Here is a 16534-nt window from a genome sequence, read left to right as displayed (position 1 = left end):
AAAAAAAAAAAAAAAAAAAAAAAAAAAATTCAGATGTTATTGTGACCAAAATAGCAATCCCCTGTCTGTCCTCTCCACCTGCAACCTGGTCCTCTAAGGAATGTTTTCATTTCTTTTAGCTTTTTTCTCCTCTGGCATTTACATAATTATTTACTGATATTTTATACATATACACTGACAGCATTGTACTAATTGTTTACGATGAACGGGGAGTACATCTAAAGCCTTACTAAACATGCAAAGTAGAATGTACGAGTTGCCCCTCCAACCCTCTCAAATTCAGAGGCCGGTGGACACCTCAATAAAGTATCAGGGCAGTCAGTGGTCTGGAACATGTTACCAGAATGTGATGTTTTGTGGAATAAAATGACACATTGGAGAATCCCATGTAGAAAGTAACTGTGGGCAGCTTCTTGGCCCTGAGGTTTGTCTCTAGCCATTAGCCAGCAGGACGTCAAGGGCTTCAGTTATACAACCAGAAGGAAATCAACCTAAGTGAGCTTAGAAATTGCTTCTTCCCAGTTGAGCATCCAGATTAGAATGCAACACGGTAAGTGCCTTGATTGCAGCCTAATGAGACCCTAAATAGAGGATTCAACTGAGCTGCGTTCAGATTCCTGAATCCACAGAAATTGTGAGATAATAGATAACCAATACAACTACCTTATGGCAGAGACAGAAGAATTAGCATAGTGCTAAAGCATTCATACTTAGTTGAGTACGAAGGTATACTTCTGTCCATTTCAGGTAACAACTTGCTTTGAGTGGTTCTTGTTAATTGGAGAAAAAGGAATTAGTGAGGTCAGTAGCTGCATATCAAGTTCCAGGGGCTGCCACTACAGTTAATGTAACCACCTAGTTAAGTTTATTATAGTCCATAGTCATTCTTCAAGATCCCTCTAATTCAGCATAGGCCAAACTAGTGAATTAAATGAAGATGTAATAGATTTTACCACCCCTGCTTCTTTCAAGTCTTTGATTAAACTCTGTAGTTTCCCAGGGATGTAGTGTTTACTTCTAGTTTATTATCTTGGTAGGGAGAGGAAGTTCCACGAACTTCCCTTTAGCCATATTTAACCTTAATGACCTTTATCGTGTAGGTTAGAAAGCTGATATGGGAATTCTGCCAGTTGCCAAGTATGTCTTTTCCAATTACACATTCTGGAAGTGGGGAAATAACCACAGGGTGGGTCAGTGGTGGTCCCACTCTTAGACAGACATGAGTTACAACTCCATCATCTATTACCTGACCACTGTAAGCCCTTGATTTAACTGGTGGACTGCAATGGCATTTTGAATCCCCAGGAATTAATGTCAATTCAGAGACAGTGTCTATTAATACATGAAAGGTCTGGATATTTCCTTTCAACAATGCACAGTATCTCTAATTAATGGCTGCAGGTCCCTTTGGGAAAGGATTAAAAGATTTATTGTACGTACTTGGAATAGTTGTACAGGGATCTGGTTTCCCCTTCAGTCAAGGGGCACTGGGTCTGTGAACTGACACAGGTCTGGAGACTGGTGAGAGGCCATAACTCTCCACAAGTTAGATTTCTGCCTACCGGGCCTAAAGTTTTTTCTTCTCCATAAATGAAACAGTATTCTTGTGGGCTGCCCACCTATTTTGTTCCTAGGGATACTGGTAATGTTACCTACTGCCCAAGATCTCTGCAGGCCAACACGTTGTGAATACCAGTGTGTCCCTACTGCCCTTTATAGACAATTTGCTCACTTGGTCTTTGATGGTTAAGTGTGGCCACTTGGGCTGTGTTACCTTGGGATCCCATCATCTCCATAGAAACCTCTTAATGACCACATTCCCCATAGTCATATCTGGCTTACAAAAAAGAGTAAGCTTACAGAACTTTAAAAGCACGTAGATATAGTTACTCCCTTCACTATTGTAGTTTTCATTGCCTCTGGGCCCTCTTGTGGAGCATAGTTGAGGAATGGGGCTGCATGTGTATAGTTCTCACATTGTAAGTCTAGTCCAGCATTCCTAACTCCCTAATCTGTCAATGCCAGGGAGGCTCTGGTATCTCAGCTGTTAAATCCAGCTTTCAGTGCACCAACCAGATAAACTGGTGTAGTCACTTTCAGCGACAGGAACTAATATATGAAGTCTGGAATCTCTAGTAAGTGCTCCTGATACCAGTGGATTTGGCCTGTTACGGTTTTATACCACCTCCTTTGGTAAAATACATTTAGAATCTACTATCATACATGTTCCTCAGATTTCTGTTGAGTATATAAGCTATTTTCTTCTGGGTTATAGTGTGTATTTGTCTTCTTGGAGCATGCTGAGATTTGACCCTAGTCATGGATCTAGTGGCATCAGGGGCTGGTTTTGGTAAGTCTTCAGGAGAATGAGCATCCCCCTTCAAGGCATCTGTCCATGTTAAGTTATCAGAGGGCTTTCAAGCTTAAGAAGGCTAGTATTCTCAAACCTTGGAAAGCAAGCTACTTCCACTGGTATGGGAGGCTCAGAATTACTTGGAGGATGGGGGAGAACTATTCAAAATTGTTAGTTTGATCTGGGACCAACCAGATTTCTCTGTTCCAAGTTTTTGGATCCCATTCTTTGCCAGTTAAGATCCTTACTTCCAGATGAGAAACTTGGTGAGACTGAATTAAACTGTTACTGCCTCTGATACAATTAGATTTTTTTGGCTTGGTTTTCAACAAAATCAGCCTCTCACCTATAAGAAATGAGACATTCTAGGATTCTTCATGGAAGTTCTCTGGTTCTCAAATTACGATTTAAGCTGAACATTAATTGACTTGAGCTTTTTGTTTTATCTCTGTAAATACTCAGGTGTACTTAAAAGGATCTTTCTTAACCCTACTGCCTTTACAGCCATAATTATTGCCATAATTCCTAAATTCAGCAGTCATGTAAGCTTTCAAGGCGTGTGCTTGAATTGGTACTTTATCACAATCAGCCACCAGCAATAGCTTGATTAATTTTCCCAAGTTACTATATGCCATCCATTACTAGCATCCCATTTCCTTGGCAAGGAGCTAAGCTCTATCTTTAATCCAAGGATATGACTCAAATCCCCAGGTCTCTTCTTTTCTGATTTATCCCCTGCAACCAGTTTTTTATCAATCTGGATTTAATCAAGAGCCAGATTGTTGATAAAATTTATTATAAGTATATACTAAGCTATGATAGAGGAATAACTATAAAAATGTAAAGGTAACTCTAGAGGATATCCTGGGGATTAAGGAGATTTCTCAAGGAACGATAGAGTTGGAAAGGGAGAGGTCCCCTTTTCCCGGTTGGAGTTCAGACCTTATCTGATAAGTTGGGTTGCTGCCCATTAGAATGTAGAGAAGTTCACTGCAAGTTCTTGCCTTGGTCAGAGCTGGTTAGCAGTTGCTGGGTAGCAGGAAACAACACTCTGAGGAGTAGTTGTGTTGAATATGGTAGACAGTTTTATAGGGAGAGACAGGGCACTGCTCCCAATATGAGACCTGGAGCATGCCAGTGTCCATGTTGGAAGGGCTGCATCAAGAGAGTAATTACCAGTCCCAGGCTTGGGCACAAGGTCAACAAAAGGCTGCATACTCTTGGTGTGAGGCTGACCACTGCTGGATTTTCTCAAATACACTCACCAATGATGAACCATGCAGCAAGAGCAAAAAAAGCAAAACTCAACATACCAGAACTAGGAAGAGGAGACCCCTTCCTCCTGCAGTATCCTTTCAGAGCTCTGTACTGATAAAACTTAACATCCTTCTTAATATAAAGGAGAAATACTTATACAGTCTGGTCCATTCTTCCAGAACAGATACTGAAGGTTAAATTTGGGGCCAAGAGGCAATACACTGATAATTGATACAGAGGTTTTCCCCTTGTGTCTAGTTTTTTAGCTAATTGCTTAAGAGGTAAGACATTGAAAGCGGATTGGATGCTTGGTGTGTAGGGATAGAGTTGGTCCATTATGTCTGACTTGTTTTATTATTAGTTCTAGTATTTACAAAGATTTTCACTTTTTTCTTTGAATTCATGAATTTTACCTAGCTGGGCTTAGATGTGTGTCATTTTTCCGTTAATTCTGGCTACCACTAGATTTAAATCTTTTATTGATTAGGTGGATTTTCCTCTTAAAAATAATCCGTTTACTTGCCTTTCTTTTCTTTGTTCTTTTTCCTTTTCTTCTTTTGAAATGGGATCTCTCTCTGTTGCCCAGTCCTGGGTGCAATGGCACAATCTCAGCTCAACACAACCTCCTCATCCTGGGCTCATCCCGTGCTTAAATGATCCTCCCATGTCAGCCTCCCAAGTAGCTGGGACTACAGGCTTGCACCGCCATGCCTGACTAATTTTTGTATTTTCTGTTCGAGGCCAGCCTAGGCAACATGGAGAAACCTCATCTCTATAAAAAACACACAAAAAAATCCCATAGCCAGGCATGGGTGGTGTGCGCTTGTGGTCCCAGCTACTCGAGAAGCTGAGGTCGGGGGATTGCTTGAGCCTAGGAGATGGAGGCTGCAGTGAGCTCTGATCGCACCACTGCATTCCAGCTTGGGTGACAGTGAGACCCTGTCTCAAAAAAAAAAAGGGAAGTTTTGCTAAAATTCCTCTGATGAGAACTTCTGCAAGATAAATATAGTAACTATAAAGATAGCTTACAAACTGGAAGGAAATATTGTTAATATAAAAACTTGACATGAAGAGAATTGATATTTAAGATATTCCTTTTTGTGCTATGTTTATTTAGAAATCACTGTTACAGTACTAAACTTTTAACCTGGTTGGGTACCAGGTTAAAGTGAAAAGTATGTACACTTGTTGAAAATAATTTTCAATTTCAAAAGCAGAATAATACAAAACAAAAAAATACAAAACATTGATATCAAGTGAAGTATGAAAAATATACTTGTCATGGGGCATTATCACTAAAAAGTGATATTGAAGTGATACTGAAAGCTGTAATTCTGTTCCTAACTAAGATAAAATGAAAATATGGCTTATCACATGAAGGGCTATACCATTTAGCCAAACTTAACAAATTTCTATGAGTTTAGGTAGTAATATAATTATATAAAAGGCCAATGATTAGATCTCATTGGGCTGAAACTGCAGTTAGTTAATACGGAACTAAGAATAAAAGAAATAGCATCGTGTCTATAGCGTCAGTTTGTCTCCACTGCCCCTGAAGAGTTACATTTAAAAAATGTAAAACAAAAAAACAAGCTTTGGAGAGTTCTGAAAATCAGTAATGTTTTAGCTTATACCTGAAGATAAAGTAACAGTCTAACCTCATGGAGTAATAAAAAAAATTTCTATCTAACTACATAGTATTTATATATGCATTCACAGAAAATGTGTGTGATATTGCTAAAAGCTATGTTGAAAAGGAGTACCTAAATATTTATTATACAGTGATTCTCAGTTTGGAAGTGGGAAGGTCTTTCATTCAAAATTCCTGATTAAATTATTGAATTTACAAAGTAATGTAATTTATATTATCCTTCTCATCTGCTTGTCTTTCTCCAAAGCAAATGAATCTACACTTAAGCAGCAGTATAGAATACTAATTCTCTGTGCCCTTGTCTGCTTAACCAAGGTCCTACTAAATGGCTTACTGAGAAAAGTGTACTTACCTAATAGAATTTGAAGAATGTGGACTCTGTACTATGTAGATATCTAGATTGAATTGATTTATCTTTTAGGTTTACCTTACAGGGAGCTTAGGCAGATATAAAACTCATCTTTAACCACTATATTGACTGCTCTTTTCCATATATTTATATTTCCTCTTTGTAGCCTTGATGGTTTTTTATTCTTCTCAATTTAAAAAATGTTATTTTTTAACTACCTCATATTCCTTCTGGAACGAGACAGAATATTAATTTTTATACTGCCTTCTAGTACAATATGATAAAATCATAATTATAGCAAATGTCATCATTTTTGTCATATGAATGTAATCTGTGATTCAGATGCTGCTTGTTATAGCTTTCTCATTGAGGATCTATGGCTCAGGTCTCGAGGTTTTCTTTGTAGCCAAGTCTTAAACTGGAATGAATTGAGGACATTCAAGCCTATTAGTGTCACAAGTTGAATTTTTCCATACCTTTTCCCATGCTTATGTGTGTGTGAGAGAGAAAAAGAGAGATTTATTTATTTAAAAAATAGAATCATACTCATTTTTTTGTGCATTTGATGTCAGAAACAACTGTTTCTATCATTAGTGCTAACATAGATTCAGCTCATTTGTATTACTAGTTACATTTCATTCTACTGTATGGATATACTGTCATTTAGTGAAACGTTCCTTTATAGACATTTAAATTGTTTCATGGGGTTTTTAAAATAGTAAATAGTAGTATAATACCTATATCCACGCAAATAAGTATTTTCTCTAAGTGGGAGGAAGGCTGCATATAAATATTAGTAGCCAGAGGGGCAGTTTTTGGCAGAGGTGACTTGCTATCTACCAAAAGTTATTTTTCCTTTTTCATGTTGAAGAACATTCAAGGAGGCTGCTGGCAAACAGAAACTCCATTTCTCTACTTCCATTGCATTCATATATGGCTAGCTAACAAGTTCTTGCCTGTGAAGTATTAATATTAGCTGAAATGATATGCACTACTTCCAAACTTACAAAAATTTCCCATGAAATGCTGTCTTACTACTGATATTCATGGTTGACCTTGGAAGCTGCTTGTTAAGGATACAAGATCCTATGTCACCTTAGGTCCCAGAATGATTGTGTGTCTGTAATCTGTGATTCAGATGTTCTAAAGCTGTAGCCTTCTCTTTGGGTCTGTGGCTGTGTTATCAGAAATAGCCTTTCTGTTAATTTTCTGTTGGAATTACATTGCATGCTTTTCCTTATCCTCCAGATAAAGACAATCCACATTGGAATATTCTGTTTATTAAGGTAGAAGCCACTTTGGTAGGCCAAGTTGGGAGGATTTCTTGAGCCCAGATGTTCGAGACCAGCCTAGGCAAAATGGTGAAATCCCGTCTGTACCAAAAATACAAAAATTAACCAGGCACAGTGGCATATGCCTCTGTTCCCGCTACTTGAGAGGCTGAGGTGGAAGGATAGCTTGAGCCTGGGAGATTTAGGCTACAGTGAGCCGTGGTCGTGCCACTGGACCCTAGCCTGGGTGACAGAGTGAGACCCTGTCTCAGAGAAAAAAGAAAACCCCACTACCAAAAAGGTAGCTTCTTAGGTCATTGATTTAAAGCCTTCTTTATATAAACTGTAACTTAGCAATAAATTATAAATATTTAAAGCTCTAAATTTTCTTGTAAACACTGCTCTAGGTGGATTCTACAGTTTTTGAGATGTTTTTATTCAATTTTAAAAATTTTCTCATTACCAAACATTTGGGGACATTTTAGATATATTTTTGTTACTGATTTTTAAATCAGATTTAAACTGATTTTTAAATCTGTTATTGCAAGAGAGCTTGCTCTGTATCATTTCAGTGTTTAAAAACTGACAGAGGTTTGATTTATGATTTATTTTGGTGAATATTCTTATTTGTACTTGAAAAGGATGTGTGTTCTGTTATTGTTGGTGTTAAGTTTTATGCATTAGTTAGATCACATTATTAGTCATTTTATCCCTATCTTCTATACACTCGTTAATTTTTTTGTTTGCTTCTTCTGTCAGTTACCAAAAGATGTGTGTTAAAAATTTCAGCCATGGCTATGAATTTGCCTCTTCTTTTAGTTCAATTTTTGCTTTATGTATTTTGAGACTCTTGTTATTTGGTGTTAAAATTTAATGTTGTTATAGCTTCCTAATGAATTTACTGTTTTATTATTATAAAATATTTCTCTTTATGTTTGGTAGCGTTCCTTGTCTTGATTTCTGCTTTGACATGAATATAACCACAACATGTTTCTTACGGTTAATGTTTGCATGATGTGCGTATATGTGTGTGTATGTATATGTACATACACACATACACATCATGCAAACACCAAACCGTAAGAAACCTGTTATTGTTATAGTTACATCAAAGTAGAAATCAAGACAAGGATGTGCGTGTGTGTGTGTATACACACACACATACATATATATCCTTTATTATGGCCTATCTGTGCTCTTATATTAAAAGTGTGTCTCTTGTAAATATTATGTGGTTGGGGTTTTTTTTTTTTTTTTTTTTGGGACAGAGTTTTGCTCATGTCACCCAGGCTGGAGTGCAGTGGCGCGATCTCGGCTCACTGCAACCTCCACCTCCCGGGTTCAACCAATTCTCCTGCCTCAGCCTCCCAAGTAGCTGGGACTATAGGCGCGTGCCACCACACCCAGCTAATTTTTGGTATTTTTAGTAGAATGGGATTTCACCGTGTTAGCCAGGATGGTCTCGATCTCCTGCCCTGTTGATCCGCCTGCCTCGGCTCCCAGAGTGCTGAGATTACGGGCGTGAGCTACTGCGCCCAGCGTCTCGCTCTGGCACCCAGGCTGGAGTGCAGTGGCGCGATCTCGGCTCACTGCAAGCTCCGCCTCCCAGGTTGTCGCCATTCTCCTGCCTCAGCCTCCTGAGTAGCTGGGACTACAGGTACCCACCACCACGCCCGGCTAATTTTTTGTATTTTAATAGAGATGGGGTTTCACCATGTTAGCCAGGATGGTCTCCATCTCCTGACCTCGTAATCTGCCCGCTTCGGCCTCCCAAAGTGCTGGGATTACAGGCATGAGCCACCATGCCCAGCCAGTTGGATCTTTTTATCCAGCCTGGACAATCTGTCTTTCATGAGGTTGGTTTTGTTTTTATTTTTTGTTTTAGTTTTTCAGTCTGAAAATATTTTATTTGCTTTTATTTGAAATTTTTTTTTTTTGTCCAGTTAAAAAATTCAGGATGGACTTTTTCATCTTTCTTCAGGACATTAAATATGTTACTGTATTATCCATGGGCTTGCATTGTTTTTGATGGGAAGTGTGTCATTATTCTGTCCTTTGCTTCCCTATATGTACCCTTTGGTTGCTTGAATTTTCTCTTTGAAAATTTTCAGCAGTTTGATTATATGCCATATGTGATTTCTAAAACAAATTCGTAACTTAGTCATGGTCCCCTGTATTTATGACAGGCTGCATTATCCACCCATGCCCATACTTGGCAAAGCTTCTAACTGTTGCCATTCTCTGCCAGCTCAAGAAAGGCTCATACATGACTCCCTGAAGTTTAATTCTTTTTTTTTTTTTTAATCCTTTTCATTTTTAAAGATAAGGTCTTGCTCTGTCACCCAGGCTGGAATGCAGTTGAAGATCACAGTTCATTGCAACCTTAAACTCCTGGACTCAAGTGACCCTCCCACCTCAGACTACTGAGTAGCTGGGATTATAGGCATGTGCCACTTTGCCCAACTAATTATTTTAAAATGTTTTGTAGAGTGAGGGTATCACTGTGTTGCCTAGGCTGCTCTCGAACTCCTGGCCTCAAGTGGTCCTTCCGCATTGGCCTCCAAAGCTCTGAGATTACAAGTGTGAGCCACTGCACCTGGCCTGGAGTTTAGTTCTTTAAATTCATTTATCTTCATATCTTTCTGAAAGCTTATAAGAGGTACAACTTTGTTTACTTCTGGATGAATAACCAATATATCAGGGTCAGTATCATTTATTATATAAATAATTTTCGCCTCTAAAATTGAAATGTCTCCTTTGTCATAGTGGAAGTTATATATATCTGGATCTATTTCTTCTGCATTTATTTTTTCCCTTAATGCAAAGAGCTATTATTTATTTTTATTTCTGTACTTTGTTCTCTTATATTACTTGCTTTTTTTTTTTTTTGGAGACAGTCTTGCTCTGTCACCCAGGCTGCAGTGCAGTGGCACGCTCACAGCAGCTTCATCCTCAACCTCCAACTCCTGGGCTTAAGTGATCTCTCACCTCAGCCTCCCAAGTAGCTGGGACCACAGGTGTGCACCACCACACCTGACTAATTTGTGGCTTTTTGGTAGAGGCGGGTTTTGCTACATTGCCCAGGCTGGTCTCAAACTCCAGAGCTCAGGTGATCTGCCTGCCTTGGCTTATCAAAGTGCTGGGTTTACAGGAATGGGCCACAATGCCTGGCCTTGTTTACTATTTTACTATTTCTGATTGTTTATCAGTTCCTTCGTAGTATGTTTTAATGTTTATTTTATTTATCCATTTTATTTTTATTTATTTAATTGAAACAGAGTCTCGCTCTGTTTCCTAGGCTGGAGTGCAGTGGCACCATCTTGGCTCACTGCAACCTCTGCCTCCCAGGTTCAAGTGATTCTTGTGCCTCAGCCTCCTAAGTAACTGAGATTACAGGCATGCACCACCACGCCTGGCTCTTTTTTGTTTTTTCTTTTTTCTCTTTCTTTTTTTTTTTTTTTTTTTTTGGTATTTTTAGCATAGATAGGGTTTCACCATGTTGGGCAGGCTGGTCTGGAATTTCTGACCTCAAGTGAGCCACCCATCTTGGCCTCCCAAAGTGTTGGGATTACAAGTGTGAGCCACCGCACCCAGACTTATTTATTCATTTTAGAGACAGGGTTTCACTCTGTTGCCCAGGCTAGAGAGAGTGTGTTAGCATGGTAATAGTTCACTGTAGCCTCAAACTCCTGGGCTCAAGTGATCCTCCTGCCTCAGCCTCCCAAGTGGCTGGGACTGTGGTCACGTGCCACCAGTCCTCACTAATATTTTTTTGTTTTGTTTTTTGTAGAGATGAGGGTCTCTGTATGTTGCCCAGGCTGGTCTTGAACTCCTGGCCTCAAGTCATCCTCCTGCCTTGGCCTCCCAGGAGTTGTTGGAATTACAGGTGCAAGTCAGTGTGCCTGGCCCCAAGTTTTTGTTTGTTTTTTGACAGGGTCTCGCCCCGTTGCCCAGACTGGTGTGCAGTGGTGCGATCTTTGCTCACTGCAGCCTTGACCTTACAGGCTCAAGTGATCCTCTGATCTCAGCCTCCCAAGTAGCTGGGACTACAGGCATGCACCACCACTCTAGCTAATTTTTGTAATTTTTGTAGAGACAGGGTTTCGTCATGCTGTTCAGGCTTGTCTCAAACTCCTGTGCTCAAGTCATCTGCCCACCTTGGTCTCCCAAAGTGCTGAGATTTCAGGTGTGCACCACCACGCTCAGACCAAAGTGTGAATATTTCTGATGCAGGTTCCTGTGCACCAGTCTTAGAATGTTTTGAGCTCTTCATATGTAACTGGTGGGAGTATAAATTGGTACAATTACTTTGGGAATTAAAATTCTACTCAGACTGCCTTTATATTACTGGACCCCTGTAAAAGTGAGAAAGTGACTTCTTCAGTTTTATGCCACACTTTGTTACCTAGGTTGCAAAGCATTTCTGCTTCAGTCCTGAGTCTAAAAGTTGCTCTTGATCTGCTCTATTCACTTCTAGTTTTCACCATCATCCTGAGCTTGCAGGGCCTGACACATTATTCAGCAGAGGTGAACCTTGCCCAGATACCATGGTATTCTTTTCTTCTTGACCCTCTCTTAACCACCATAATCTTCTTTCTAGTTTTCTCTTTACTTTAAAAACAAACACCCCCAGACACTAATGTGATGAGACAGTGAAACAGTATTATGTATAGAAAGTCTTCTCTTTCGCTTGGAGGAAGGGAAGGTGGTTCTCCCCAATGGAAGGTCATTGAAGAAGGGATATGCTCAATCAGAATGGGCTAAATTAAAATAACTGACAATACCTAGTCTTGGGTGAGGATGTAGAGCACCTGAAAATCTCACATCTTGCTGGATGTCATACATTGCTGGTGGAAGTGTGATTTATTACAACTTGTTTTGAGAAATTGTTTGGCATTATCTACTAAGCCTTGATGTGTGTGTGTAATGTGTGTTAACAAATCTGCTCTTGGGTCTGTAATACAGAAAAGAATGTTTACATTCATCAAAATGTGTGTACATAACAGTTTTATTTGTGATAGCCCTAAACTGCAAAGAGTACTCATATTCCTCAACAGTAAAATGGGTGATAGATTGTGGTGTATTCATACAATGAAATAATATTCAGCAATGCAAAAAAGACATTACTAATACACATAACAATGCTGCTGAATCTTACCAATACAACTTTGCTTGAAAGAAATAAAAAACAAAAGATGATACCATTTATATGAGTTTCAATATCATGTCAAACTAATTCATGGTAATATACATCAGTATAATAATTACCCTTTGTGCTGGGGATGGTTACTGATTGGAAAGCAACATGAGGGAGCCTGTTTTAGTTCTGGAAATGTTTTATATCTTCAGCTTGGTTGTGGTTACACAGGTGTATGTATTTATAAAAATTAAGGTATAACAGGATTAATACATTTTACTGTATGTAAATATACCTTAGTACACAAAATTTTATTTTTTTAAAATTTACATTTTTATACATTTCCTCTGATCCCTACCTCTGCCCAAGAAAATCTCAAACAAACCTGCCCACTGGAATGCAAACTGGAATTACATTAAATTTGCCTTGTAAGTTGGCAAGACTCTCAGACTTTATTGATATAGCACTAAATCTTTTTTTAAAATTCAGAATATGATACTTGTTGAAGTCTTTTTTTTATATCCTGTAAGTTTTAATAATTTTCCTCATTAAAAATTAGATTTATTCTTAGGTATTTTTCGTTGTGAACAAGCTACTAATCCATTTATATTTTCTAGTTATTGCACTATTAAGTTATTTTGTATATTTATCTTGTCAGCTACCTTGTCAAATTTTCCTGTTACTAATCTCTTGAATCACTTTAATAGAGACTCCTGGGTTTTCTTATCACCTGTAGGAAAGGAGAATTGTCTTTACTAAATTTTTACTAATTTTTGCATTAACTAAAGACTTCAACCCTGGGTTGAATGGTTAGAGGGGCATCCTTGCCTTGTTCTTTAATTAGTTGAAATATCTGAAGTATTTCAACAACAAATATATTTTAGTCTTTTTATCCTTTAAGTAGATTTAGTGAACCCTAATTTTCCTAGAAAGTTTTTTTTTTTTTTGGATTGGCTACAGAATTTTATCAGATACACTTTTGAGATCTGATTTGATATATAATTGTTTTTCTTTTTCACTTTGTTGATAAATTCAGTTATTTGATTTCTTAATATTAAGCCATTCTTGTATTCTTGAAAAAATGCCTCTTATTATTTGCATTCTTTTTATGCACTACTGGTGGATTATGCTTTCTGATAACTCAGAAAGTTTGTATCTATGTAAAAGTGAAGTTAATTTAATTTTTATCATTTTCATGATATGGTTTGAATATTATCTATACTTGCTTAATAATTGTTGGACTTAATGGGATTGGTAAGGTCTGGTTTGTTTTGGATTCTATTGTAAACAAATCTTTGAAACGTAGTAAGTCACTTTTTATTGGCCTTTAAAAATGAGGGAGTCTCTACTTTTATTAGGCTACAGAGAAATAATTTCAGGTAAGTAATTTTCTCGTTCAGATAGAAACACACACAAACACACAAACTTTTTTTAAAATTTATTTGCTATAATATCAAATATTTTTGAAGTTTTCATTTTTATATTTTTTTTCCACAGTCCGTGGTGGATGACTGGATTGAATCATATAAACAAGACAGGGACATCGCACTTCTGGATTTAATCAACTTTTTTATCCAGTGTTCAGGATGTCGAGGTACAGAATGTTGAAATAAATGATGTACATTGAGCCTGTCAGTCCAGCAGTGTGACTTTTACTTCACCTGCCACTAGTCATATATAATTTACCCTAAAATAAAAGATTATCTGCTAATCTTTTTCTGATAGAGAATATTATTGGTAAGTTATTTAAGGATATTCCATTTTTGTTCTTGTTCAGTTTTGCTCCTATAAAGTAACTCATTTATATAGTTTTTGAAATTTTGGGAGGAAATCTGAAATTCGTTCAGTAGTTTCATGAATTGATTTTTTAGATCATAGGCTTTTATAATTTTTACTCATATTATTTGTACGTGTGCTCCATATTAGGAAGTGTCCTAGTTGCTAGCATTCATTCTTTTATATCCCTGCCAGTATTTCGTACTCATTTTATAGTTAAGTTTAAATAATTTTCTTAAAGTAACACAAGTAGCAGAATCAGGTGTCTTAAGTTTACAATTGTAAGACAGTTTGTTAAAGTGTAATTTTATTTTTATCATTTTAGGAGATAACTGCTAGATCTTTTTCTCCTCTAGATAAATCTTAACAGGTTAATTTGTATTACATGGGGTAAATGAGTTGTTAAATCACCATTCTCTGCTTGTGAATATGGAAGAATAGTAATCTTTTATTGAGATAACTGACCAAATTGATTTCTTGAAGGCTTGTTTATTTATGTACAAGTTATCACTTACCATATTGACATGAGTAGTTTACCAAATATTTACAGAGCACCAACCTTGTATGAGATACTCCACCAGGGTATACAGAAGTTATCAAGGCAGTCTCTGCCCTTAAAAAGTGTCAAAGTATGTGTAATTTTTAAAGCCATCTTCATTGTGAGGAACAAAGAGGGAAATACATTAATAGTTCAGCAAAGGGCTCGGTGCCATGATAAGTATAATAAAACTGGTTACTATTTAATGACTGTTTAGTATGTGGCAAGCTGTGTGCTTTACATACATTAGCTCATTTAATCTTTGTTAACAGTCCCATCAGGCAGATCTGATCTTTATCTTGTAGATTGCAAACTGAGGTGAAAGGGTTTAGGTAAATTTATTCCAGATCATACAGTTAGCAAGTGTGAAACTCAAGATTGAGAGTAAGCTGTGTCACCTGGAGTGTGTGTCCCCAGGCACAAGACACTGTGGGAATAACAAGAAAGCAAGGGATGCTGATGCAGCCCAGGCTGTGTGTCTCTGTGTATATGTGTGAATGTGGGGAGGTTGTAAAAAAGTATATCCTACAAAAAGCAAACTCTGATGTGAGATTAAAGATGAGTAAAAGAAGTTAGAAGGATGAGAAAGGCAAAAGGTAACATATTATGCAAAAAGACCTTAAGACAAGAAAGCATGGTTCAGTTCAGGACGTAGAGGATTCTGTGGCTGAATCGTAGAGCATGGAGATGGGTGAGGATTGGCAAGAGATTAGACTATTTGAAAGTAAGAGAGTTTGCTCATTTTACAGCCTTAAAGTAGGTGAGGCAAGCACTGATGATGTGCTTTATATAAATTTTCTCATATAGTCCTATTAATCAACAGACCTGTTGGATTGGGTTTTAATTTGAAAGCAATTAGTAGTGTTTAAAATTTTTCCTTTTGAAATTTTCATGGTTCAAAATAAAAAAGTTTAAAAGTTGTATAATAAGTCTTTGCCTTTCTGCCTTCCTATCCATCTACACATAGTTAACTGCTCTTAACTAGTTTGTTGAACTTAACTGTCTGTCCATCTATCTAATTTTCATACCTATAAGGTAGGAATGTATATTCTTTCCTTCTCCACCTCACCTGTCTTACACAAAAGATAAAGTGTATAGAGACCTTTCTCCTTCATTTTTAAAAACACAGGCTCATTGCATTCCTTTGTGTATATGTACAATAATTTATTTAACTAGACTTCTATTAAAAGACCAGTGTGTTATTTGTAGTCTTTTGCTGTTACAGAGAGTACTGTAATGAGTAATTTTATGTATACCTTATTTGGTCTTTATAAACAATGTCTGTAGGTAAATGTATTTGTTATTATATTAGATACTGCCAAATCGTCAGCTATAGGAATTGTACTCTTCTATACTCTCATCAGTGATATATTAAAATGTCTTTTTTTTCTTAGCCTTTTCAACAAAGTGCATTAAGTTTTTGGATTAGTCTTCAGAATGATTTGAAGATAATATTTCAGTCTGATTTTTAAAAGTGCTTTGAAGTTCACGTAATATACAAGTAAGCATTTTAAAGTGTACCAATTCAGTAGCATTTAGGGCATTCATAAATGTGCAGCTGCCTTACTTTGGGTTGCTGTAACAATACCATAGACTGGGTGGCTTACAAATAATAGAAATTTATTTCTCACAAGTCTGGAGGCTGGAAGTCTGAGATCAGGGTCTCAATATTGTCTGGTTCTGGTGAGGGCCCTCTTCCACATTGCAGAATACTAACTTCTAGTTGTACCCTCACATGGCAAAAAGAGGGTTGAGAGCGTTTTCTGGGGTCCCCTTTATAACGGCACTAATCTCATTCATGAGGGTCCCACTCATCACCTAATTGCATCCCAAAGGTCCCACCTTCTAATACCATCACTTTGGGGGTTAGGATTTTAATACAGGAATTTTGGGAAAACACAAACATTCAATCCGTTGTAGCAGTTACCACCTCTCTCTTTTCTCAAAACTTTAAAAATCTCCCCAGAAAAATACCCTATACCTGTTAGGTAATCACTATTCTTTTCTCCCCATCCCTGGCAATCATGAATCTACTTTCTGTCCCTGAGGATTTTCCAGTCCTGGTCATTTTGTATAAAAGGAACCACACAATATGTCACCTTCTGTGTGTGACTTCTTTCACTTACCATATGTTTTTGAGGTTCATTTAAGTTGTAGCATGCATCAGTAGTTCATTTCGTTTAGGGTTGAATAATAGTCCAT

General features: G+C 37.5%; 1 protein-coding gene across 10 annotated transcripts in view; it reads left to right on the top strand.

Moving 5' to 3' along the window:
* The window catches only part of STAG1 (STAG1 cohesin complex component), a 406778-nt gene that overhangs the window by 169957 nt on the left and 220287 nt on the right, over positions 1-16534 (top strand). For 9 of the 10 annotated variants that reach the window (XM_054482540.2, XM_063662185.1, XM_063662190.1 and 6 more), the window contains one exon: positions 13516-13612. The exons of the other annotated variant lie outside the window; for it this stretch is intronic. In XM_054482540.2, the coding sequence (XP_054338515.1) occupies positions 13516-13612 (97 nt within the window). The remainder of the gene's footprint in view (positions 1-13515; positions 13613-16534) is intronic. 10 annotated transcript variants of the gene reach the window in all.

Source organism: Pongo pygmaeus, chromosome 2, assembly GCF_028885625.2.
Source record: "Pongo pygmaeus isolate AG05252 chromosome 2, NHGRI_mPonPyg2-v2.0_pri, whole genome shotgun sequence".
NCBI classification, from domain to species: Eukaryota; Metazoa; Chordata; class Mammalia; order Primates; family Hominidae; genus Pongo; species Pongo pygmaeus.
Note: the sequence above shows the minus strand (reverse complement) of the source record. Positions and strands in the feature narration are given on the sequence as shown.